Source organism: Trichechus manatus, unplaced genomic scaffold (assembly GCF_000243295.1).
Source record: "Trichechus manatus latirostris isolate Lorelei unplaced genomic scaffold, TriManLat1.0 scaffold00026, whole genome shotgun sequence".
Lineage (NCBI taxonomy): Eukaryota > Metazoa > Chordata > Mammalia > Sirenia > Trichechidae > Trichechus > Trichechus manatus.
In genome coordinates this window covers 4,385,347-4,411,932 of record NW_004443962.1, presented here as the reverse complement: position 1 = coordinate 4,411,932, position 26,586 = coordinate 4,385,347, and the positions used below count along the sequence as shown (strand labels likewise).

The 26,586-nt window shown below is 37.8% G+C and overlaps 1 protein-coding gene and 1 non-coding gene across 2 annotated transcripts; both read left to right on the top strand.

Annotated features, from left to right (window-relative positions):
* PPP1R2 (protein phosphatase 1 regulatory inhibitor subunit 2) lies at positions 1–26,586 on the top strand. Its single transcript, XM_004373575.3, has 6 exons — positions 1–434; positions 11,721–11,828; positions 14,274–14,351; positions 14,836–14,930; positions 22,468–22,641; positions 24,634–26,586. Exons 1-6 carry the CDS (start codon positions 313–315, stop codon positions 24,669–24,671), a joined length of 615 nt encoding a protein of 204 aa, XP_004373632.1. The 5' UTR covers positions 1–312; the 3' UTR covers positions 24,672–26,586.
* On the top strand, positions 15,734–15,865 carry LOC111820100 (U6atac minor spliceosomal RNA). The gene has a single exon (XR_002823630.1). It is a non-coding gene; the product is annotated as a U6atac minor spliceosomal RNA (small nuclear RNA).

Sequence of the window (26,586 nt, the reverse complement as noted above, 5' to 3'; positions counted from 1 at the left end):
CCTGCTAGGCTTCGGTGTCGGCTCTGCTCCCGCGCCAGGAGCGCTAATCCGGCCTCTCTCCGCGGGCCGCGGGTAAGGCACCGGCGGCCGAGGGCTCGCGAAGGGCTGCCAGCCGCGCGGCGTCGGCTGTCGCGTCGGGTCGTTGTGTCGTGACAAGGACGCCGGTAGCCGTTTCCGCAACAGCAGGTGTGGCCGCTTCAGCACCGAGTGGGCTCCGCGGCTGCCTGGCGGGTCTCTGCTCGCATCCGGCCCTTCTTTTCCGCGACCCGCAGCCAAACAGCGACACTGAGTCGACAGCCGGAACGACGGGCTATGGCGGCCTCGACGGCCTCGCACCGGCCCATCAAAGGCATTCTGAAGAACAAGAGCTCCGCGACTTCCTCTGTGGTGGCCTCAGCCCAGCAGTCCAGCGGCAGTGTCGAGGAAGAGCTGAGGTGAGAACCGGGAAGGACGGCGTCTCGGCCCGTTGTCGGCCCGGGAAAGCGCCTCCCTCCCGACCCGGGCGGCCTCGCCCGTCGGCCGCCGTTACCGACCCCGAGCGCCGGCGGCGGGCGGCGGCCGTTCCGTCTCCTCCTCTGGCCGGGTCGCGGGGGGAATGATTTTAACGAAGGCAGGAGCGATGACGTTTGTCGTGTTTTTTCTTTAGTGTATTTGCATATGTTATATTTTTCAAACAAACTTACGGTCTTTGAACTTTCAGGAGTTGGTAGCATTGAAGAATGAAATTGAAGTTTCAAAGCTTCACCTGTTAAGCTTTTATTTCTTAACCTCATATCCTAGCTATCTAAAATTCTTGAGTAATCAAAGTGTATTTTCTTGGGTTGGGATCCCTTTCAGATCTAGAGTCAAGCTCATGAGACCCTTCAAAGAAAGAGACCACTCCCCCATTTTTGTTATTGCTGTTCTTCCACAGTCGTTCCTTTATACGTGAACATTATCAAAATAATTGTGCCACGCTCGTCTCTTAACGTTCTGATTGTCATTATCACTGCGCTAAGAGAAAGCAAAAATTTCGAAGTCCTTGATGTATATTTAACAGAAAGCTACTTACTGTTAATTATTTTTGCATCTGCAAGCTAGAGTTTTGGGAGCTTTCTAGGCTTTGTTTCTCTTCAAAAATATATTTAAGTTCAGAGGGGAGCAGCTTAAAATGATCCAGTGATGTTTCAGTGGCTCTTACATACTCTCAAATAACACATGTAAAAAGGTGCTGAACCGAAGCATTGTGTGTAATAGGAAATATTTGGAAGCAGTCCAACATCCATTAAAAAGGACTGGTGAAATATTAATTGTATTACATTTGTATAATGGAACAATATATCAGCCTTTTAAAAAAAAAATGAGGTGAGTGTTTACCTACAGAAAGGGAAAGATTTCTAAGGTGCAGTGCTCGATGGAAGTTGCAGTACAGTGTATATGATATTAAAATATACCACTGGGTTAGAATGCAAGGGGGCTTAGATGTTATAACTAAAAATGTATGGGCTCTGCATTCTGGAATGATGCATTTAAATTATGATGTTGGTGAAGAATATTGAATACGCCATGGACTGCCAAAAGAATGGACTAATCTGTCTTGGAAGAAGTACAGCTAGAATGCTCCTTAGAAGCAAGGATGGCGAGACTTCATCTCACTTACTTTGGACATGTTGTCAGGAGGGGCCACTCCCTGGAGAAGGACATCATGCTTGGTAAGGTAAAGGGTCAGTGAAAAAGAGGAAGACCCTTGAGGAGATGAATTGATACAGTGGCTGCAACATAGCAACAATTGTGAGGATGGTGCAGGACCTGTTGTCCATAAGGTCACTATGAGTCGAATCAACTCCATGGTACCTAAAAAGAAAAACAAGCATTCTGGAAATAAGACAACTTAAGAAAAATAACTGAAATTTGTAAAGTCATGAAGCTAAAATGAGGATGTTCGTGAAATCTTAGAATATTGGAACTAGGGAACACCTGTGTAAGGATCTAAGTTAAACCATAAAAGGAACTACTACTTGGTGGTGGTAAATTTATGGGGATTTTTATAACCTTGAAGAAAACCTTAAGTAGGATCACAGCCTAGAATCATAGCCTTTTTGAGTTGCAAAGGATCAATGTAATTTTCCAAACTCTATTCGGGGCATACTGCTTCAAATGGGACTGGGGGTGATGGTTGTAGGTCATGGGATTAAGAAAAAATCTCACCAGAATATAGCTGTAGCAGGAAAACCAAGATAAATTTAACAACAACAAAAAACTATAGAAGGCTCCACTGCAGCTACAGGGTCTTCAGCAACAGGAATATGGTTCGCACTAGCATTTTTGTTATTTAGCTATTCTCCAATGTGTGCTTTTTGTCCCACCCAAGTGACTTTTTTCCTCTGTCCCTGCATACTTCTGCTTATTCTTAACATTGACCTGCTGTAACTTTTCATGGTTCCACTCTGTGGGTTGGGCTCTCTGTAAGTGGCTTGGTCTTTCTGTGTCAAGAGCCACCGTACCATACTGACTCGCCTACATAGGGCTGTTCCTTCTGTAGAAGCTGCTGGCAGGGCAGATTCACTTAAAAGGGGCCTTTTCAAGATGAGCAGCTTTGACTGAGTTGTCTAGTTAGAGAATAATAGTCCTAACTTGGTAGCTTGAAAGGGAGCTACTAAGCCCTCATTCATTTATGTTCATGATGATTAGTTCATGATGTTTGATTCCAAGCGATAAAAGAGAGTGGGCTTTTTCATCGTGTGTGTTAAATGATTGTAAAACAAAGAAAATAATTCTATTAGTAATACAATACTATAACATGTCCAACCTTTCAACTAGTTCGAAAACAACAGTGTCAACTCCTTTGATTGTAGAATTCCCACTTTTCTTTCGGGATACCTTGAATATAGTGCACAACTTGTGAAGGTCTAACTTAATGGTTACGTAGTGAGTACACCTACTTCTCACTCCTCCTCAATTATTGACTCTCATCTGACATTTCACATTTATGACAATAGTAAAAAATGTACTATCCTATTATTTTGTGCATTAACGAGCCCACAGACCTGCATACCCTCGCAGCACAGCTCATCCAGGGTGAGTGGAGGAAGGAGCGGCACTGCCCTCAGGGCATTTAACCCCAGTCTGGAACCCACGGGTCACCCTATGCTCCAGCTCCTCTTGGCTCTCTCCCAGCACGCCCCATCCTCTGCCACTCATGTGGGCATCAGGAGTGGGCACGGATGGTGCTCACCTCTGGAGCCACCCCTGGCTGAGGCTGCAGCATACCACCTATCTTGTGAGAATACTGCTGGAGCCAGATTGTCTGGGTTCAGATCCTGTTGCCCATCAAAGCTCTGTGACTTTGGGTGAGTTATATATCTGTGCCTTAGTTTAAATATTAAATGAGTTAATAAATATAAAGTGTTAAATCTCGTACCTCACACCCAAATGTTAGTTTTATTCTCATAGAAATAAATATGAAATCTATTATTTCCCACATCCCAGTTGGTGGTTTTACACAATATGGTTTCGCATCCACTAATCTTCTCAATCCAAATCCTCTGGTAGGTAGTTTTAGGCGATGCAGGCAAATTGTGCTTGAAAAAAAATTGTGCTTGAATTAATTTCTTTTAATATAATTTAAAATGTAAGCATGTTCCAAGTTTATCTTTTCCTGCCTATAAAGGGATGTGGAATATAATCAAAGGCTTATTGAGTAAAATGAAAAGTTTCATCGTCTAAAAACTTTTTGCTTGCTTGCAATTGCTTTTATTGAGTCTTACTTTAATTGTTCAGTAATGATGTCAGACTTCAAAGTTTTGTGCTCTATCAACCTATGTAACTTTAATCTGCACTTAAAGAAGCATTTCTTAAAATGTGCAATTAAAGTTTATCACTTTGAAGCAAAATCCTACTTCCCACTCTAAGCTTGGCCAAGCAACAAGAAGTATGAGTAGGTCTTTGAAATGGCATCACATGAGCTAGCAAAGTGAAGGTAAGAAGTGACCTTTTTGGGACCAGATTTAGGCTGTAGGAAAACCATCACCCAAGGGGTAAGGGAAACCAAAACCAGCAAGTGCTTTCACCCTCACAGCAGATTTGTGATGTAAGTGGTAGTGCCCGTTTTTGTGTGGAGATACCCAGAGAAGGTCATAAAGTTCAAAATGGCATTGGCATTCAAACTCAAGTTCATTCCTTGGATTCGGTTGCTCCAGAACTAATGTTAATTGTACCAGAACTTTAGAGATGCTAATTTCCATATCTGATGTCTTTTGCTGTTTCTTCTACACTGTTTCCCATCTAAGCATTCCTGGAGTTCTTTGGAGCCTGTTTTAGGTCCTTATTTAAATTCTTATTTTTACAAGGTATTATTTTTCTTGAATCTGAATAATTCTAGGGACTTCTTTTTCTTAGTATTGTGTTGAAGAAGTGGAGTGAGGCTTTGAATCTCTAAAACTTTTGATTCTGTTGACAGTGGAAAGTAAATTAAATGAACAAACAGACTGGAAAAAATACAATGTGGTTTATCTAAAGAAATCACTCAAATTTATAAGAGAAAGCTTCCAATAAATAGGCAAAGGATATAGACATCTAGTCACATAAGGAAAGTAAAATAACAAGCATTTTTTTAATGTTATAAGGTAATGAGCAAAGAAACACAAAACACCTTTTTAATACCGTTTTATACCTGTTGTGAAGGCAGTGATGGTTCAGTAGAATTCTTGCCTTCTGTGCAGACTAGTTTCATTCCTGGCCAGTGCTCCTCAAGCGTGGCCACAAGCCATCTGTCAGTGGAAGCTTGTGTGTTGCTATGATACTGAACAGGTTTTAGCAGTGCTTTCAGACTAAGATAGGCTAGGAAGAAAGGCCTGACTATCTACTTCCAAAAATCAGCCAGTGAAAACGCTTTGGATCACAACAGTCTGATTTTATTGTGCATGGGGTCGCCATAGTCAGGGGCTGACTTGACGGCAGCTAATCACAACAACGTACCTGCTGAAGTGGAAAACACAAACACGAATACCCAGCCCTGGCAAAGTATTGGTAATTATTCAGGACAGTACGTATAGTCCTCTCTTTGAAAAAAAGCTATATGGCAACATGAGTGAATTATAAAGTTCTTTATAAACTTTAACCCAATGTCATTGATTAAAATATGTACAAATATGTTCATTTCTGCCTTATTTTAGAATACGAAAACCTTGGATTAAGTCAAAATATCTAACATTGTGTAGTTTATTATTGAATATTATGCATTCATTAAAAAGGTAGACTAGCTGATAGGAATGTAAAATTGGGCAATCATTGTGGAAAACATTTTGAGAGTTCCTCAAAAAGTTGAACATAGAATTACCATATGAGCCAGCAATTCCACTCCTTGCTATATGCCTAAAATAATTGAAAACGGCAACTTAAACAGATTGTACACCATTGTTCATTGAAAACTCAGCTGCAAAAGGACAAATATTGTATGATCTCACTTATATGAAATATCTGGAATAGGCAAATGCACAGAGACCAAGAAGATTGGAGTTACCAGGGACTCAGGAGAGTGGGAATGGGAAGTTAGTACTTTAAAAAATACTGTTTCTGTTTGGGGTGATGAAAAAGTTTTGGAAATAAATGATGATGGTTGCACAACACTGAATGTAGTTAATGTCACTGAATCATACAGTTAAAAAATGGTTAAAATGGCAAATTTTATACAGGTAGTCCCCGACTTACATTTCAAGTTATAGTCAACCGCACTTAATGGCTGTCCTTTTTTTGGTACATCTTATCATTAGTAATATGTAGCAGTGCATAATTGACTGATGTTATCATTCTCAGATGTTCACTTGCAGATGTTCAATTTTATGATTTACTGTTTAAAACACTGCCACATTTATACTGATAATAAAGGCAACAATCATGAAAACTAAAAGAAAAAATGAGGTATTCAACTTGACATCACAACCGACTTACGATAGAGTCGTTGGAACAGAACCCCATCATAAGTTGGGGACTACCTGTATATATTTTACCATAATAAAAAAAATTTTTTTAAAGACTAGAAAACACAGCAGCTTATTATGGTAAAGTATGTATACTGATAGCTGCTGTATTTTCATATATATTTTATACACAATGGAAATACTATGCAGAAATTAAAATTGTTAAGTGCTTAGGGTGCTGGGATTGTGATTATTAGATTTATTCTTAATTTTATGAAAACATTTCTTCTTGTGTCCTGTAGTTCTTTTTCTTGTGTCATTATTTTGCAGAATATTTTCAGGGAGTTACAGTCTCCCCAAAGAGATAATAACCTTTTAAACTCTAGAGGTCTGTCTTCATTCTTTTTCTGTCCTAAGCAGTAATGATATTGGAGCCCTGGTGGCGCAGTCGTTAAGAGCTTGGCAGCTAACCAAAAGGTCGGCAGTCCAAATCCACCAGCTGCTCCTTGGAAACCTATGGGGTATTTCTACTCTGTCATATTGGGTCGTTATGAGTCAGAATGGACTCAATAGCAGTGGGTTTTTTTGGTAAGCAGTAATGATGGTAAATTGTCATTTTAAATTCAATATTGTTAATATCATTTAGGAAATAACTTTTTTGTTTTATTTTGAGATTAGGAAGCACCCAACAAGGTTATTGATATGTGGTTATTTTAAAATATTATAATGTTATGTGCTGTAAAAATGGCCTGGCGGCAGCATCACACCTCTTCATCTAACTTCACAAAGTGGGAGAAGAATGGTTACAAGCATCAGCAGCCTAAGATTGATTGCTGTGAGATGAAGGTCAGACATAACCTCCACCCTCCAACCTTTTTACCAATTCTAACACCAGCCGTCCCTCCCACAGCACTCTACTGCTCTGATAGATTGGTAATTCATTGCAATGGCCATACAATTCACAGACCATACTCACAGTTATAGGGTTTATTAGGGAAGTAACAGGTTACAATTCAGGATCAGGAATGACTTAGAGTACAGTTCTTTGATCAGGACAGCCTCTTCTCAGCCACGCCAACAGACAGGTCTCTCTCTGGCCCTTGGCCCCTCAGCCTAGCCTCTGCCCTGCTTGAGCAAATGTTGCAAAGCTCTTTAGCTCCACCAGTGTGTGGGGGGTACCCCATTCCGCCTGCAAGCTTCGGCCTGAAGGCACTCACCTCTCTCGCTCCATGAGTCAGCAAGCCTAGCTCAACTGACAGGTGCCCAGAGGCACCCCACTCTGCCAGGAATCCTCCTGTCCAAAGGCGCTTGGCTCTCTCGCTCCATGGGTCAACACGCCCACAGTAACTGCCTTGTTCCGTGGATCGGGAAGCTCACTGTGCTGTCTTGCATTGGTCTCCTGGTTCTGCTGATGCCATTTCTCTGCCACCGCTTGTCACCGTCTTGTACTGTTCTAATGTTACAGCTCTCTCTTTCATTCTCTGTCTCTCATGGGCTAGGAGGTTCTCAGCACAGGGACCCCAGGTCCAAAGGATATGCTCCACTCCTGTCTCCTCTTCTTAGTGGTAATGAGGTCCCCCTTTTTGCTTCTGGGATGGCTCATTTTAAGCCTAGTGAGGTGGCAAAACTGACCAATCCCCTCATTAGGGTTCTATACACCTTAATGCTTCTTTGGAAGCAACAATGGCGAGACTACGTCTTATAGACTTTGGACATGTTTGTCAGGGGGGGATCAGTCCCTGGAGAAGGACATCGTGCTTCGTAAAGTACAGGGTCAGCGAAAAATAGGAAGACCCTCAATGAGATGGATTGACACAGTGGCTGCAGCAATGGGCTCACAACAACGATCGTGAGCGTGGTGCAGGACCAAGCAGTGTTTCTGTAGTACATAAGGTCGCTATGAGTTGGAACTGACTCGACAGCACCTAACAACAACAACGCCACAAGAGTGCCATGCACCTTATTTGCACAGTCCCACCCAGTCTTTTGGTAGGAGTTACAAGACCATGGCTAGAAAGCAGGACTTTGAACTGGTTCTTCCCAGTTCAGTTGTGGCCAAGGAAGCATCACTGGAACAGACCTGAATTTTTTAAACTTGGGTGATTCACCATGGTACCTGGAATGGGAAAAATTATGGGTTGAAGTGCAGCTAGAAACTTAATCTCCCTCTTAGAAAACAAGGGCAGTGTACGTGTTGCAGAATAACCAAATCTCTTGCCCTCAGATTTTGAGCAGATTGGGAAACAGCGCTGCCCTACTCAAAGATGGTGGCCGACCGCACCGCTTTGGATGTGTGTTGTGTCTACTGTCCTGTCAATAATCCAATCTCAGCACAGTCCTGAAAGGGCTCACTACACCTCTTCCAAGTCTCTCATTCCAGGGCTTCGACCCGTGATTTTTCCCGTTCCAGGTACCGTGGCGAATCACTCAAGTTGTAAAACTTCGAGCCTGTTCCTGTTTCACGTTGTGGGCCATGACTGAACTGGTTTGAAGCCCTGCTAGAAAGGCCATATAAAAGTGATCCGTCATTGACCGCTGTGACTGAAATCACAACAGAGGGTCCTAGACAGAGCGGGAGAAAAGTTGCAGAACAAAAAATCAAATTCACAAAATACCAGATTTACTGGTCTGACAGAGACTGGAGGAACCCCTGAGACTATGGCCCTAAGACATCCTTCTGACCTGGAACTGAAGCCCTTCCTGGAGACCACCTCTAGCCAAACAATAGACAAGCCCATAAAATAAACCGTAACACCCGAGAGAAATGCACTCCCGTAAAACAATTACTTATAGGAGATGAAAGAGCAATATCTGCCCAAAAGCAAAGATGAGAAGGCAGGAAGGGGTGGAAAATCAGGACTAAAGGAAATGGGAAACCCAGGGTGGAAATGGGGAGAGTGCTGACACGTGGTGGTGAATGAAACCAAGGTCATGAAATACTTGTGCAAACTGTCAAAAGGAAAATGGATTTGCTCTGTAAACTTTGATCTAATGCACAATATAAAAAAAAAAAATCCATCATACCACATATGCATACAGAAAAGTGTGTTAAATGTAAAGCTTAAGAAATTATTATAAAGCAAACACCCATGTAACCACTACTCTGGTCAAGAGAGAGCTTTTCTATCACCTCAGGAATGTGTCTGCCCTTTCTAGTTGCAGTCTCCTCCTTCTTCCTCATAGAAGCCTGACTTTTATGATAATCACCTAGAAACGCATTTCTAAACACTTTAGTTTTTCCTGCTTTGGAACTTTATTGAAGTGGAGATGTGCTAATTTTCTTTTAAAAACAACAACAGTTGCCGTCGATTCCAGCTCGTGGTAACCCTGTGTGTCAGAGTAGAACTGTGCTCCATAGGGTTTTCAGTGGCTGGTTTTTTTTTGGTGAAAGTAGATCACCAGGCCTTTCTTCTAAGGCACCTCTGGGCGGATTCGAACTTCCATCCTTTTGGTTAGCAGCTGGGCATGTTAACTGTACCACCCAGGGACTCACAGTTTTCTTTTGTAGTATTTTTAATAAGAAATCTAAATAGGACTATCTATTAGTATAGGTTTTATGGAACTTTTACCTATGCTTTTCTATTCTGACTCAGACTTAACACTGGCTGTCATTTCTGAGGCATTATTTATCAGGAGGGAACATTTAATTATGGTATCTCGGGTCTTCTGTTGTTTATTAATTGGATTGCTTTCTTCACAAAATTAATCTCCGTCTCTTAAAGCTTATATCCTTTTCTTTCGTTATCCTATTAATCAGAAGCTCCTTGATCGTTTCTGTTATCTTCTTAAATCTTTGAAAGTGTATCTCTTTTCACTGTGAGTTTCATTTATAGAATATGACCATGAGCAGACCTAATCATTCGCCTTCTAAATGTACAGAAATTTGTATAGAATAGAGCTATTTAATAGCAAATAAAATTTCTAAAACTGTTTTTTAGAAATCCTCATTCTATGGCGTATCTTAAATATTTCAAAGTACTTTGAATTTCAAGTCTTGTAAGACCAAGGCAGAAGGAATTCAGTACAAAAGCAATTTAAACTTTTTTCAGAATGACTTGTCTGAACCCATTCCCTACGTGCCGAGATCTTGTTTCCGGACTTTTAACCCGAAACTTTAGATTTTTAAATCACAAAACTGCTTATATTTGTATGGTGTTTTTATAAGTTGGTTTCACAGACATTATTTCAGTTGATTCTCCCAACAGCGCTATAAAGTAAGAAGGACTATTATTAATACTCTATTTTGTTATAATTTCCGTGTAGAATAAAAATAGACCAAGAGAGAATGTTTGTTGGATTTCCTCTTATAGTCACAGGGCTAGTGAAAGTAACTGGAACTTGAACCTTAAGTGTCTGTCTTTGAATTACTTTTTTTTTCCCTCCACAAGACCAGCTATTGCTGTGGTAGACAGCCAGAAGCTAGGCATCTGAAGAAATCAGTATGGACAGTTTATTTAACCCCAGTCTAGTTTGATTAAGTGACTTTTTTCATACCAGTGACATTTTAATTTGATTAGTTGAAACATCAGGTGAATTGAGTGGATATTCATAGGAATTCCATGCTGAGTGAATAGAAAGCCAGCTGTTTAAAAGCAAAGAAAATCTAGTTTCTGTGCTGAAGTTAAGGACCCATACGTCTTAAGTTTTAGTTTTCATGGCGAAGAGACATTAGGCAACTTCTGTGCAACTTGGGGGCAAAGTGAAGGTTGTAGACTTGGTCACTCGAGCAGTGGCTGTCAGGACCAGCCTTCTGCCGGTGCCACTTGAGAAAACAAAGGGTAAAAGGCTTGAAAGGACATTGTAGTCAAAAGTGCCTAGTCTGAAATGGGGACTGTGTGGGTCCATCTGGTTAGAAAGCAGAAGAACATAAAGTCAGTTTAGCTACTATGAGTGGGCACGTGTAATTTTTAAGGTACTCATGAAACCCTTTTGGAGTGCATGGAGAAGGGAGTATGACATTAAAAATTAAATTTGTCATTCTTTCAGGGCATTTCAGGATCTGGGTATTGGTTAAGAAAGTTGGATATATCTGCAGTAAAACCTTAGCAATTTGGACCAAATGCAGAATCAGTGTAAAATCTACATTATTGTTTCTTTTTAAAGCAGTTTTATTTTCAAGTACATAACCAAGATAACAAACTTTTTTTTTGAACTCAGTTAAAGGCGGATGGTCATTATTATTGTTTCGTGTCTATATCTTTTAATTCATATAATATTGTAGTTCAGATCTTTGCATGTGATCTTTAGCAGTTTTGAGTCTCCCAATGTATCTGAATACAACCCTTATTTTCCTAGATTAAAAAACTGAGCTATAATTTTACTTGCAACCTAATTATTTAGTGGTGTCTGAATTTAATGAGGTTTTCCCTGAAGTTTTATGTTCTGATTCTTTTGATTGTTATAGATACCCCTGAAATTAGGCCAAGGAGATACCCGTGTTGTATTATCAAACTAAAAATTCTTAACTACTGAGATCAAACAATGTATAAATTTTCCATTTTTACTGTTATTAATTCTGTAGGGCCACATGAAGACTAAGCATGTCAGAGTGTTTTTGAATGCCTGATGTAGATTCTAAATACTGTGTTTTTAATATGTGGGAAATAAGTATTCTATAAAATATTTACCGGCAGTTTATTATAATTGCTTGTGGCTTTTACCCTAAATTGATTTCTATTCAAAGAAAGGGTATGTAAAAATAATGTTTATCAGTCAAATAGAAGTTGAAACGTGAAATTTGGATGTTTATAAATTTTAGATGTGCAGATTTTTGGTCTTTTCCTGCATTGGGGACTTTTTTTTTTTTTTCCTCTTTAATTTTAGGAAAAAATCCCAGAAGTGGGATGAAATGAACATCCTGGCAACATATCATCCAGCAGACAAAGACTATGGTTTAATGAAAATAGATGAACCTAGCACTCCTTACCATAGGTAATGTTATATCAACATTTGACTTTTTTTTTTACTTGTTTTCATTCTACGTTTGAGTTCAACTGCTAGATAACAGCTGATTTGAATTTGTGTTTGATTTTATGTTTGTTACTGGGGCACTGGTTAATACCAACTGCATATTTTTGTGTAATAGTATAAGTAATGCGTAATTTTTAAATTACGGAATCCATTTTGTACTTTATGATTGTAATAGCAAACATTTATTTGTTGTACCTCAGTGGTCCCTAGCTGCTGATGACACTGAGAGTAGTGAGTTTTGCCTTCCTTAAAATAATCTGTTTCTAGAAAGGAAAATGAGGTTTAGGCTCATTTACCTCCCAAGTAGAAATCAGAGGTTTATGCATTCTGTTTGCAGAAGAGGATAACTGCATAGATGGTTAACTGTTTCGGTTAACACACTGAAAGGCAAGTGATCGTTACTATTATTTCATATCCTTATTTTTTAATTACATAATAATTTAGTTCAGATAATTGCATTGTGATTTTTGGCAGCTTTTAAAACGATTGTGAAATGGTAACGTGTAACAATAATCGGTATGAAGACAAAAATAAGATTACAGTAAAAATTATGAGAAGATGACGATTTTAAATAATTAGAAATACCTCATTTAAATCATTCCCTAACTTGTATTGGAGAAAATAACGATTTCCAGGGCTACAGTATTTTGTCGTCAAAGTAACACACTGTAAATCCAGTAGTTACTGCTAAAAATAGGGTTAAATTCTATACTTTAAATCCATGGAAGAAAACTTTGGAAGATAAATTGAGATAACTTGAAATAGCAGAAAACAGTAAAAATTAGAATAAACATGAAGATGTTAAAGATGGTGACAAAGGTAGAAAGATAATGGAAATAAGAGGTACAGATACTGAAACTAGATAGTAGTAAAGTGTGAGGGAAGAAATAAACACAACATTTATTTAAAAAATTGTCATTATTTTTCTCCTAATTATAGGCATATACTTTAAAACATATCTTAAAACCTTTATTGTACCATAAGCCAAATCAGGACTTTTTTGCTTTCCAGTAGATGTAGTAGCCATCACTTAATTTATCTGTGTTGGTTGGGGATGGTTATCCTAAAAGAATTCAAAATGTATATGTATACATATAGATATACATGTATATATATTTGTAGCCATTATTTTTAGACTGTTATTTAAAAGATAATAAATGTGAGTGGTAGATAATTTGATACTGCTTTTTTTCCCTCTACTTTTTAGATCCTTCCTCTGAGAGTTGCTGAGAAGTTATTTGGTCTTTAAGTAATTGAGGCTATGTGCTTGCATGTTTGCACAAATATATGTGCTTGGCTTTTATCAATTCAGGATTTGGTTTTTACCAATGCCTTTTGTGGGTTTTTTTTTTTTTTAAGAATTTTATGTAACAGAAGAAGATGCTTTTTATATAAAGATCACGTTACACTACCCAAAAAATCTCACACTTTTAGTATACAGGAAGTCCTCATTGCTCGTATAGATAACACACACAGACACACATACACAACTCAGCTATAAGAGCTACGGCTGCTGACCGAAAGGTCGGCAGTTTGAATCCACCAGGCGCTCCTTGGAAACTGTGGAGCAGTTCTACTCTGTTCTTTAGGGTCGCTATGAGTCGGAATCGACTTGACAGCAATGGGTTTGGTTTGGTTTTAGTATTTTCTATAGAACAATTGCAGATTGACAAATTATGTTGTTTATTTTACCCTGCTCTATTTAATTAAATCCAATAATGTAAATGAGTTTGCTTCAACTTCCCTTGGAAAAAAGAGCATCATCTAAACTACTGCACTTAACTTGTTTCCATAATTAACCAGGAAAGTTCTACATTGCAGTTTTTTAAAATATAGCAGAGTTCTGTTTTATGTACTTTCAGTGGCTTCAGAATTAAGGATGTCCATTTTTGCAATGAAGTGAGGTGCAAGTTTTTCATCAGTGGATAGACTGGGAAAGCTAAATAGCTTTTAAATTTCCTAAGGTGTTTAGGATCTTTGTTATTTTACCTAGTCTTATGTCTGCATAAATAATGTGTCTCTGCCTTCAGGTTAATGTACGAATACATATTCTAAAACCAAACAGTGTGGCGTGGTTTGTCTTTGTTTTGTTTTTTCTTTTTTAAAATTATTTGTTCCCTTCCACTTAGGTGGAATAATTTAAACTTTGTAGGTTTTTTTTGTTTTTTTTTCCCCAGATGATTCATGTTTCTAGTAATTTTATGGTTATCAGAGGCTTTTCTTGGTGGGTGCTGTGCTTTTGAATATTTGCATTGAACAGAAACAGGTTAAACTTTGAAGATGACAACAGAGCTCTAAATATGTTGGTATTTTAACTAAGTCAGTAGAGTGATATTTCTCTATCTTTTTCTGCTTGCAAAACTGTGTTTCAGGCATTCATTAATGATAATGTGCTTGTCATCCTAGTATGATAGGTGATGATGAAGATGCACTGAGTGACTCAGAAGCCACTGAAGCCATGAATCCTGATGTCTTAGCTCAGAAGTAAGTACTGATGACTGTCAAGCATTTTCACTTGCGCTGTTTTTAATTGTGCACACTTAAAAACATTTTACTTTGCTTTACTTGTGCAATAAGAAACCTGCTAAGCTTATCTGGATTTATATACCAGCTTTATCATCTTGTTTCTTCATTAAAGTCAAGGTATGCAGGTGGCAGGAAGATTAGAGTACTTTAACCTGAGATACTGAGGTGTGTCAGCCCTCTGTGGCTTTTTAATATCCTACCACCTGGGTTTTAAAGATGGAAGTGAGATAATAAGTAAATTGATAAAACAAACGTTCTCTTCCTTTGCTAGTCATTGATTTCTAGCATCATTCCCACTCTTGCTTTTCATTTTCCTCATCAGGTCATAGCTAGCATAGTAATGACCTTTAGATGTTTTTATGATACTCAAAAGTTGAATACGCTACTTGAATAATACAAGAATACCACAGTGTTGATTTCTGTGTAAATGATTGTTGTGTAGATTGTCTGCTGTTGAAGGCTCGGAGCCCAAGTATCGGCTTCAGGAACAAGAAAGCAGTGGAGAGGAGGATAGTGACCTCTCACCTGAAGAACGAGGTAGTTTATTTCCTTTACTGCTTTCATCATTACGCTGATAATTTTTGCAAAAAGAAATCCATTGTTTGGAAGATTGGCAAATGGTTGTCCTTTTGGGGAAGTGCAAGGGTGGGAGGATGGGGAACAGTATTTTTATAATTCAGATTCTACTTGTGTGGGTTTATTATATAATAGTTTTCCCCCTGGTTTTAAGAATTTGGGAAAATACTGCCATCCTTAAAGGAATTATAAATGCTCCTTCCTTGGTACTTTTTAGTGCTTGCTACAGAGCAGATCAGGGGTGGATTAGCCAATAAGCAAAGTAAGCACAGGCTTACTTGTGCTTACTTACTAATCTGTAGTGAACAATTTCACATTTTTTCACCACATCAAAGATTATGCTTCTAGGTATGGCTGGCATCTGTCACTCTCCCAACCCCACAGCGCCTTCCTACAGAATCAATGCCTCTTCTCAAATTTACTATCCCTGACAGGGGCACATGACCCAGTAAGCAGGGTAAGCACGGGCTTACTTATTAATCTATAGTAGATGTAGTGAAACCCATGTGAAATTGTTCACTGCAGATTAGTAAGTAAACACAAGCAAGCCCGTGCTTACCTTGCTTACTGGATAGTGTGCCCTGGTTTTTCGAGCCATCAAGTGTTTGGATTATCTTAAAGTAAGTAGCTGTAAGAGGTAATTTCCCAATTGCTTGTGCTTTTGCCCTATTTAGGACAGTGGTGAAACTTGTCAAGTGAACCATTTGATAGTCAAACGTAGAGTGAAGGTCTTTATCAGGGCCCATTGAATGAAGAGAGCAGCGGTGTCATAGGAAAGGAGAGGAAGATAGCCTTCTCTTTAATAGGAATGGAAGAGGGTCTCGTAGCCTATACAGCACATATACATACAGTCAAGGCATTGCTACCTACTTCATGGTTTCTGTGGTTTTACGTGTAACAGTGGTTACCTGTGGGTGGAGAGAGGAAAGGGAGATATTTCACCTTGTTGCTTTTTCTACTTTTTGAACTATGTGAATGTAAATCTTCTCAGGGATTTAAAAATTGTTTATATAGTGTATTTTCAACTGTTTTTAAAAGGAAAAAATAAAAAAAGATGCAAGATGCACACACCTTAAAAAAAGGAAGAAAGAAAATAGAGCAATAGTGTACTTGAAGCCTTGAAATGTGGGGACTACTTGTACTGTTCAGAAATTCAGAAATTTTAGAACTAAGACTTGTAATATTTGCTAGTTAACTGTAAGGATCTTTGTCATGTTTAGCTGCTGAAGTATGATTTGCTTTTCTTTCCTGTACTCTTCATATTATAACCTGTTTAACAAAAATGGTATTATGAGCCTAATTGTAGAAGAGATAAATTTTGCATACAGCATATGCTCAAGTTGCGTTGTTTTCTTCTACCCTCAGTGACTACCTTATTTTCCCAAAATATTCCTCAATAAGTTCTTGAAAAAGGTTCCAGGTAGAAATTGTTTATAGAGATTTTTTTCCTCATTACTCTCTAAAAGCATGATCTGTTGACATCAAGGAATTTATTATTAACCTAAAACCCTTTTTATCTATTGGTTTTCATTAAGTAATTTTTCTTCAAATTGTGGTTTCATGATTCAGCCAGCAGGGGGAGCCATTTGTCTAGTCTAATTTCACTAATTCAATTCCCCCTGGTAGTGTTACTGACTTTTATAGGTGTTTGTTGCTTTAAACAAATTATGTCTGAAAATCCTTTTTTATTTATTGACAGCATAAGTTCTTAGAAAGTCAGTCCATTTACAAAATAAGCTCGTTAACATGTGCCTACTCAGCTATAGCCAGACATTGTATAAAATCATTTGAGTGTTGAAAGTACATATATTTGAGAAAATCACAAAGTTTTATGTTTTCACACTATTTTTATTGTAGTGAATTTTAGCTGTGTAATGGAAAACAGTATTATTAACATGTCAGCATAAGTACTAACCTCTTTCTCTTCCCTCTCTAAAGAAACACTTCACCTTTGGTCATTTACTGTCCCATTACCTTGTTTTGTTTTCTTCATAACATTTCTGAAAATGTTTTTTTATTTATCTGTTAAATTGTTGATTTTTACCATTAGAACGTAAACTTCATGAGAGAAAGTATCTCCGTGAGAATGTGCCTGGCATGGAGTATGAATGTATGATAATTTTGGAAGTTGTAATTGTGACCTGGCACTTTTGCATGAGAAAACTATCTTGTGTCTTATAACAATTAAGAATATTGGCTGTTGAGTCAGACCTAAATTTGTGTTCCAGGCATGCCACTTAGCTAATTTGCTTAATTTCTCTGACTTTCAGTTTCCTCATTTCTAAATTGTTAGCTATAAGAATATTTACTTTAGCGTTAAGTGAGATAAAGCATTTAAAGCACTTAGCACTGATCCTGGCATATGGTAAGTGCTCAGTAAATACTAACTTTTAATAATTTAGGATAATCAGGAGACTCCCCATTATATTATTTTACAAAAGAAAAAAGAGGTACAGAGAGGATAATTCACTTACTGAGTTCACATGGATGATTAGGGCCTAAAACTTAAATCTCCTCGTACCCTGTGCATTATGTTGTTTGCCAAACAAAGATTACAAAGTTAATATAAATATTCAAAGGCAGTTGAGACCACTTACATTAGCAGCTTATTATGAAATGAATGTATTATGTACTTTTAAATTATATAATAAATTTTAAGTATTCCAAAACTATATTTATAATAAGCAAAACCAAGTTCAATATTTCTTAGAATTGGAAAGAAATAATTTTCTTAGACTGTGGAAATACAACTCACAAAAGGCAAATACTGTTAATATCAATCCTAGGAATAAGAAACCGCAAGTTAAAATAGCATCATGGTACCTTTCTTTTCTTTCAGATCAATAAAAATTAAAAAGAATGGTAATTTCTCTTTTGATGTGAATATGGAGAAGTAGGTTACTCATACACTATTGGTGGGTCATATAAAATGCTTTGTCCTTTCTGGAGGGCAGTGTGGCAGTGTGTATACCGAAAGCTTTAAAGGGAAGTACATACCCTTTGATCTAGCAATTCAGTTTTCCAGGGTTTATTACAGTGATTTTCAAATGTTTAAGCAAATCCCTCTCAGTATACATGTACACATACAATTACAAAAATAAAAATTTTACAAAACGATACTCACCTTTACTGTATGGGATAACCAAACCCAAACCCATCGCTGTCAAGTCGATTCCGACTCATAGTGACCCTATAGGACAGAGTAGAACTGCCCCATAGAGTTTTCAAGAAGCAACCTGGTGGATTAGAACTGCTGATCTTTTGGTTAGCAGCCAAACGCTTAACCACTGCACCACCAGGGCTCCACTATATGTGATACATTCCAGTTTATTCTATTTTCTTTCTTTCTTTTTTTTTTTTTAATACTGCCTGTGCCCCATTAAACAATCGTGATACACAGTATGAAAAGCATTAGTTTATATTGAAAAAATAATAGAACAAATACATACGAATGTATGTATATTACATCATAGAACCATTGAAAACAAAAAGGGGAAAATTAGAAATCCTTGATGAAGAACAGGGAATTAAGTTATAACCAAAACTTTGTAACTTTTAAAATGATATAAATTTGCTTATGTATATGGGAAAGTATTTACTGTGTGTCGTGCATTAAGTAAGGAGCAAACTCCACCTTTATCTCCAGTTGCATGGTAAGGAAAGGTGGGAATCCAGTCCCCAAAATGTGGAGATTAATCCAGTCCTCCCCTTCGCACTTCTTCATCCTCATTGCCAGCCACCCAAGCGGCACTGTCTCTCCAACCCTGCTGAAATGTTGTGGCGTCAGACGCTGCTGAAATTCAGGGGGAGAGATGAGAATCCCTGTCAGCCCAAAGCTGATTCCTTTGAGGTGGAGATCAGACATATCTCCACTTTCCAACCTTTTAATCAATTCAGACACCAGCTGCCCCTCCCACGGCACTCTTCTTCTCTGCTGGATTTGATAATTTGTTGCAATGGCCGCACAGAACTTACAGACCATACTCACAATTATGGGGTTTATTAGGGAAGTAACAGGCTACGATTCAGGATCAGGATAAATTTGGAAGTAACAGGAATAACTCAGGAGATAGGATACAGTTCATCAGTCAGGATAGCTTCCAACCTCTCAGCTTCTTGGCCGTGCCCACAGGCAGGCAGGCCTCGCTCTTGGCTGTGCCTAGCGCTGGCCCTCGCTCTCAGCCTTTGCCCTGCTCGGGCAAGTGTTGTAGCTCTTTAGCTCTGCCTGTAAGTGCCCTGAGGCACCCTACTCTTCCAGGAAGCTTCCTGCTCGAAGACACTGAGTTCTCTCTGTGGGTTGGTGAGCCCACTGCAGCCACCTCGCTCTGTGGGCTGGGAAGCCCACCGCAGCTGTCTCTTGCCAGTGTCCTGGTTCTCACCACTTATGGCGTCTTGCATCATCTCGTGCTATCCCACAGCATCTGTTTCCACTGTTACAGCACTCTCTCTCTCCTGGGTTTAGGAAGTTCTTAACACAGGGAACCTGGGTCCAAAGGACATGCTCTGCTCCCTGCTCTTCTTGATGATTGTGAGGTCCCCCATCAATCTCTGTGGGATTGGCTCTTTTAAGCCTAGCAGTATAGCAAAACTGACCAGTCTCCTCGGTAGGCCATAGGCACCTTGTTTGCATAGTCACTGCCCAATCCCCGGCAAGTGTTTGACCTTGTTTACATAGTCCCAGCCAGTCATTTTGTGGGAGTTATAAGACCAGGGCTAGAAAGGCCATATGAATGAAATTCACTGCACTGCACCTAGCCACCTGAGCTGGGTCAGTCAGAGCTGACAAGTTAAAAGGACACAGTCCTTCAGACTGCCACATAGGCAAATGCCAGCCACAAGCTTGGGGAGTCCATAGGACACCCCAGCCTTCTGACCTGCTGACCACAGTTTCTGGGCTGGTTTCCCATTCCCCCCTCAGGATGCTAGCCACAAGCTCAGGAGTCCATTCAATACACTCACTTCTGACCTGCAGACTCCCACTGCCCCTTTGGGTTCAGTAATTCACTGGAACGACTCACAGAGGCTCTGAGGGAGTATACCATACTTACAACTATAAATTTATTACAACCAAGAAGATTACAAATGAAAAGACATATAGGGTGAGATCTAGGAAGGTTCCCAACATGGAGCTTTTATGTCCCAAGGAACACGTTACCCTCCTAAGAGCAGATGTTCTCGCCAACTAGGAAGCTCATCTGAGCCTTCGGGTTCAGGGCTTTTATCAGCCTCCCCAAGTGGCCATGATAGACTATATCTTGCCTCCTGAGGCTACTCAACATCAGGCCCCGAGGTGGTCCTTCTTGGTCTGGACAGCCCCTACTCATTAGCCTGAATCTGGTCCTGCTCTCAGGAACTGAGAACAAAGGCCAAATTGCTTTTTGCACCTCACAGTCCATATACGTTATTGTCTAAACTGGGACACTTTTAAGAGTTAAAGGGTTGCTATTAATGGTTACATCAGATAATAGGCATAAACTGAAACAACCCTGAGTAAACTGAGATGCATGGTCACCATAACTATATGTTGAGAGAAAAAACAGCCTCTCGAGCAATATACGATTAGTTTTTATAAAACATATTTTTGGAAAAAAAGTCGAGTCTTAAAATACTGTTGATGCTAATTTTTGAGTAAGGAAGTTAAAAGGTTTTTTTGTTGTTGTTTTTTGTTTTTTAGTTTCTACCACGAACGTGTGTTACTTTGTAATGAGAAAAAGTGTTACCTTTTCAGTAAATTTGTCTAAGGTATTGAAGGCAATTAGAACCATTATTTTTGTTATGTTTTTAATATTGCTTTTACATTATCTGAATACTTGTACGACATCGCTAAAAATTTAGTCATGAGGATTTGACCTTTTTATTGTTTTCTTTTTTATTTTACTTTCCTCTGCAGTAAGGCACCTTCAAATAGCAAAACAAATCACAAGAGTAATTTATAAGTAGAGAAAAGGAGAGATGCCAGGCCAGATCTTGGTCCTGTGAAGCAAATGTTTATGGGATGATGATATGGATGACTCAGAACTTTCCCTCTCTCCCAACTCAAGTAGAGGCTGAAAAGTGATCAGTAGTGACATGAACTGTAAATACCTGTTTTTAAAATAGAAGTATAGATGATGATTTAAAAAACTTCGAGGACATTGAGAAAGTACTTTGAAAAGCCTTTAGACTTGAAAAAAAAATCTGCTCACTTAGAAAATGAAATCTTAATGCTAATTAGTGTATATCAGCATAAAGTGACAGTGGACTGAGTTTTCCAAAAATAAATTTAAAGGGTTGATGTTTATTTTGAGAGATGTCTATGCCTTTTTGACATTAAAACATTTTATGAATACTTGAATAAACAATGGTGAATGCATTTTAATGCTCTTAATTGACAAAATAGTTGACAGTTTTATGTGGCCCCTCTTTTTTTTTTAAGAAATTGAAAGACTGTGCAACTATTTCTTCATAAACAGATGCTCTTTAAAGTGCTGTCTATTAATAAAACGTGGTCAGTTGGTTGAATTTCTGCCAGCTTTATGTTTCTGTGGTGAAGACTATAAATGAAAGAATAATCTGGAATCACTTCACCATTTCTTTATAACAGGTTTTTCTTAAAATTACTCTGGGAATTTTTAGGTTCTAAAAAACCTAAAAAATTTTTAGAACCTAAAAATTCCAGGAATCCTGAGGTTATGTTTTTAGCTGGCAGTGTTTTTTAAATCACAGCAGTTTCTTAATGGATAATAAGGATTTTTTTAAAGGAATTTTTTTAAATAATAAAAATAGAAAACTTGGAAAAATTGAAAGCACCCCATAGTTCCTTGGCCCAGAATTAACTACCGTTAATACACTTATTTTCCGTGTATATGTGTTTGTGTGGTGCACATGTATGCACATGGGCACAGGGCTTGTGTTGTTTCTGTGTGCCATGGAGTCCATTTTGACTCACAGCGACCCAGTGTGACAGAGTAGAACTACCCCATCATTTCCTACGCTGTAATCTTTACTGGAGCGGGTCACCAGATCTCTTCTCCCATGGAGCCACTGGGTAGGTTCAGACCCCTACCTTTTGGTTAGCATCTGAGTGCTTAACCATTACACCACCAGGGCTCCTTACAGGGCTTGTACGTAATTAAATTGTATATATTGTATTATTTTTTTCTTATTCAGCTTTTTCTGGATAATTTTTCCATATCTTTAAATTGTCTTCACAAATATAATTTCTAATGTCTCTATCTTATTCCTCTTCTTTCATAGATATGTATTTGAACCATCTCAAGCAGGGGTTGACCAAGTTTTTCTGTAAAGGGTCGGATTGTAAATATTTTAGATTTTGCAGGCCATGCGATCTCTTACAATTACTCGACTTTGCCACTGAGCATAAAAACAGCCTTAGACATTACAAAAAGTAATGAGCATGATTGTGTTCCGATAAAACTTTATTAACAGGCTTGGGCTGAGTTTAGTTTGCCACTTCTTGAGCTAAAGACTTCCTAAGCCTGCTCTTATTCTCTCATAGAAAAAAAGCGACAGTTTGAAATGAAAAGGAAGCTTCACTACAACGAAGGACTGAATATTAAATTAGCTAGGCAATTAATTTCAAAAGACCTAAATGATGATGAGGATGAAGAAGATGAAGAAATGCTAGAGGCTACAGATGGAGAAAAGATGAATACGGAAGAATCAAATCAAGGTTAGACGTTTTGAAAATATCACTGAGACTCTTGTGATCCTTTGTGCCTAAAATAATACACTTTATTTTGCTTTAAACTTGTGAAGGACCTCAGAATATTTTGCTGAGATTCATTTTTTGACTATGCCAAAAGTTTCTAAAATTTCAACCCTTGTGGCCAGTTTCAAAATAATAAAGGTTTTATGTCCAGAGTTGATCTGATTTAAGACTGTTTGTTGGTCTTAAATCATATGGCTATGTTTTAATGATTTACTTGGCTTCAGGCGATGATGTTGTCTGTATTTTGTTTGTAGTGTTTTGGGTCATATTTTATCTGTCATAATATTTCATCTGAATTTTAATTTAATCTAAAAGTTTAAACTTTTTTAAAAGAAACATTTTTAATATGAAAGATTTTTTTTGACATGTCTTAGGTTACAAAGTATGTCGTATCTTTCCAGTGTTGATTCTTTTGGCTGTTGGATGGACAAGTTATTGGATTTTTTTTTTTTTTTTTAAATAGTCTCTGCAGCCTAGCAACTCTTGATCAGATTCATAGGAAATAGATTTTATTGATTTATTTTTAATAAATTAACTACTCTGGTATTCAGTGAAAGGTAATCTTGTATACCACTGATGCAAATTTTTGTGCCCATTATCCACTCTTTGTGCTTGCAAAGCGATAGTTTTTAGTGGAGGTGTAACTTACTCTGTAATGTGTTGTGCCTAGGATGATTAAGTGTTAGGAAAGTTGTTATTATACTGTTTTGGTGAACACAGTATGAAATCTGAGTGATTCTTTGAGAGATTCTAATGAGTCACTGTCTCGTTACAGCGTCAGGATCACAGCGGTTTTTGTTATTCCGTGTCATGCTTTAGCCTTTTATACTGTTTCACACAACATTTTCATTTCCACTGTATATACCGTACACTTAACTTGGCAGACTTCATCTGAAGTAGTTGTTGTTACGTGTCTTCTCTCTCTCCCTCTTAAGTCTGTTATCCTTTGTTAGGTGACCTATCTCCTAATTGCCCTGGAGTCTTTGTCTTCCATTTCACCTATATTTCAGTAGCTTCTTTTGATGTATTCAAAGTGAGTGTTACTTTGGTGAAAACTTTTCATCAGTTTCTACTCAGACTCTCAGTATCAACTCCCAGTGACGGTAGCAATACACTAGGAATACCCCTCATTTGCCACTGGAAATTTGTGTTAGCACCACTGTGCCAGAGATTTAAAGGGATTTTTCTTTTTTAGAGCCATGGCTTTTAAGAAACAACTCCAGCCTTTTGCCCATCTCCGCTTATAAAATATTATATTTCACACATTTGGTACACAAATGTATTTTTTCATTTGTCTAAAGTATAATGATTAAAATTTTCATCAGCTTCATGCCTGATTCTTTTTCATTGGAGATGAAGCACTCCTTACACATGATATATCCTGCTTAATATCATAAAGTCCACGAGGACACGGAAGACTACGTAATAAGTCTTAGGGAAGTAAGATCCTTACTCCTCCTCCTCCGCTTTTTGGACCCTTATCTTACCAGCTTTTTAAATCTCCAGGAACCCACTACTTTTCGAGCACTGAAGTTCTCCTCCCTCCCCCACCTCTACCTGTCTTATTCCTATTTTTATAGAAAGGAAAGTGGCATGTTTGGACTCTAAGGAAATATTTCATAGTTTTGAGATAATAAGTATAAATCTTGTTTTTATTGTTCAGTACATTTTACTTGTAATAAAATCTTAGCTATCCACCTATGATTTATTCACAGAAGTGTTCAATCTGAAACGTGTTTCTTCTGCATCCAAGTGGATGCTTCTCTTCTACTCTTCAGAACATTTATGGGGCATACAGTTTCTTTCATATTAGCATATATGAAGTATAACCTTGTTTGTATTTTAAATCTTTGTTTATCATCCATGCCAATGGTAGGGAACTTTTAGCTCAGGTAGTTCCAAAGTTGGCAATACACAACAAATGATGTTGGCTTTTTTATTTTGTCTTTGCAGGATCTACTACAGGTGACCAGCTGCAAAACAAATCATAGTTCATAGAAGAGATCTGTTCAACACTGCAGTTGTCAGATACAAACCCTGTTACTATAATACACTCCTCCTTGTTCTTTACAATTCATGACTTAAGTACTGAAATGTATACCAGTTATAATATATTGCCAAGAATTAAATGGTAACCTTAGAGACTGATTAGACTGAAAATGCCTATTGGGTACATATATTCTTGTGCCTAGTACTTCACCACAAATACAGCATAATGTCATTAGTCCAAAACGACATTACTTTTATAAGAACACTGGTTAATTTGTATAAGATGTTATATATAGCTTTTTATGCTTTAGAGGTTAAACTATCTTTTGTGGGGGGAGAGGAACTAATTTATTTTCTTCTAGATGTGGTTGCTGTTATAAAAACATGTTTGTTTTTAATCAAAAGCCAATTAGAACAACAGATTGTATAGGCCAATATTCAGGCTGAAAAGTTATTTTAACACTTGTCTTCAACTTGATTTGTCTGTTTAATTGGAAAAGATTATAAGTTACTGTTGCATTTTTTAGGCCTACTACCTTTAAAATTCTTGTCAAGTTTCTTTGTGTTTAGAAAGAAAGGATTGAACTTTTTCTCATCAAAACTAGCTTTTTTCCACAAAGAAATTATTGGGTTAGACTTGCACTGAATTCTGCTCTGTTTTTTTGTACACTAGATGGGCAAATTTCAGATGCTTTTTTTTTTTTTTAAGAAATATAATTCTAAACTAGCTATCTTGGTATTCCTTTCACATACCTTCTTCACCTCCTTCCTGTGTTCCCCACTGCTTTCCACACATACAGACAGTTCTTTATAAAGTATCCTAAAAATTGTCAATACATTAGGAACTCTTTCTTCTCACAGGTATTCTATCATTCTGCAATGATGAAATTCTTCTTTTTACCATCAATGCCTATTACGTGGAGTAAATAAACTGAGTAGCAGCAGTACTATAGACAGGAAATACAATTCAGCTGCTCAATGTCTACACCTCCCTGGTTTACAGCTTGCTAATTTAATTGCCATTATTAGTTTATTGTTTGACCTAACTTAGATCTTAGAAAACAGCTGAGGTTTTTGCATGATGAGAGAATTGTGTGCACCAGTGATGATTATAGTTCCTGAATGTACACAGAAGTAAGCTTGAACATGTCTTAATATAAAAAACTTTAAATAGTCCCTACCTTAAGGGAATATGATAATGTATACTGTAACAAATGAACTTTATTCTTCTAACACGTTAAGAATTATTTTAATTTTTTCCTGAAATGAAGTGCAGTTCCTGTGTATCTTAGTTTAGTGATGGTTTCATTTCCAGTCATTTATTTGTATCTTAATTTTTATTTGTACCAAAAGAATCCATTATATGAACAGACTTTTTAAGTAATTTATGTATGTTGTATATATGAAATTACTTTTACTGAGCAGGTTATCTTCCACTTGCAAGTTTATGGAAATATCAGTATGTCAGAATAAAAAGTGGGAGAATTTTTTGCTATTAGAAGAATGTGCTTATTATTTTGATTTTTTTTTTTTTTAAATGGGCTCCAAAGTACCTCTGAACTGCAGGTGCAGTATTCTAACTAAAACATATTAGCTAGTAAACTAAACCACTGATTTACAAACAAAACAATGCTTATCTCTGCTTTCTGAATTTCGAATGTTATCTATTTAACCCCTTGGAGGAGATTCGGAGATTAAGCCTGTACATATGTGCATACATATGTCCACTCTCTCACAGAGCTCTGTGTTTTGGGTTTTCCCAGTTTGAGTTCTTAGAAAGTACATAGATTTCTTTTTATTTGTAGAAATAGCCGCTATACAGTGAGGAAAAGGTAAGACCTTTAAACAACTGATTCTTGTGTTTTCTACAAACTATTTCTTGAAACTTAAATCACAAGGAAACTCTCATCCCTGGCT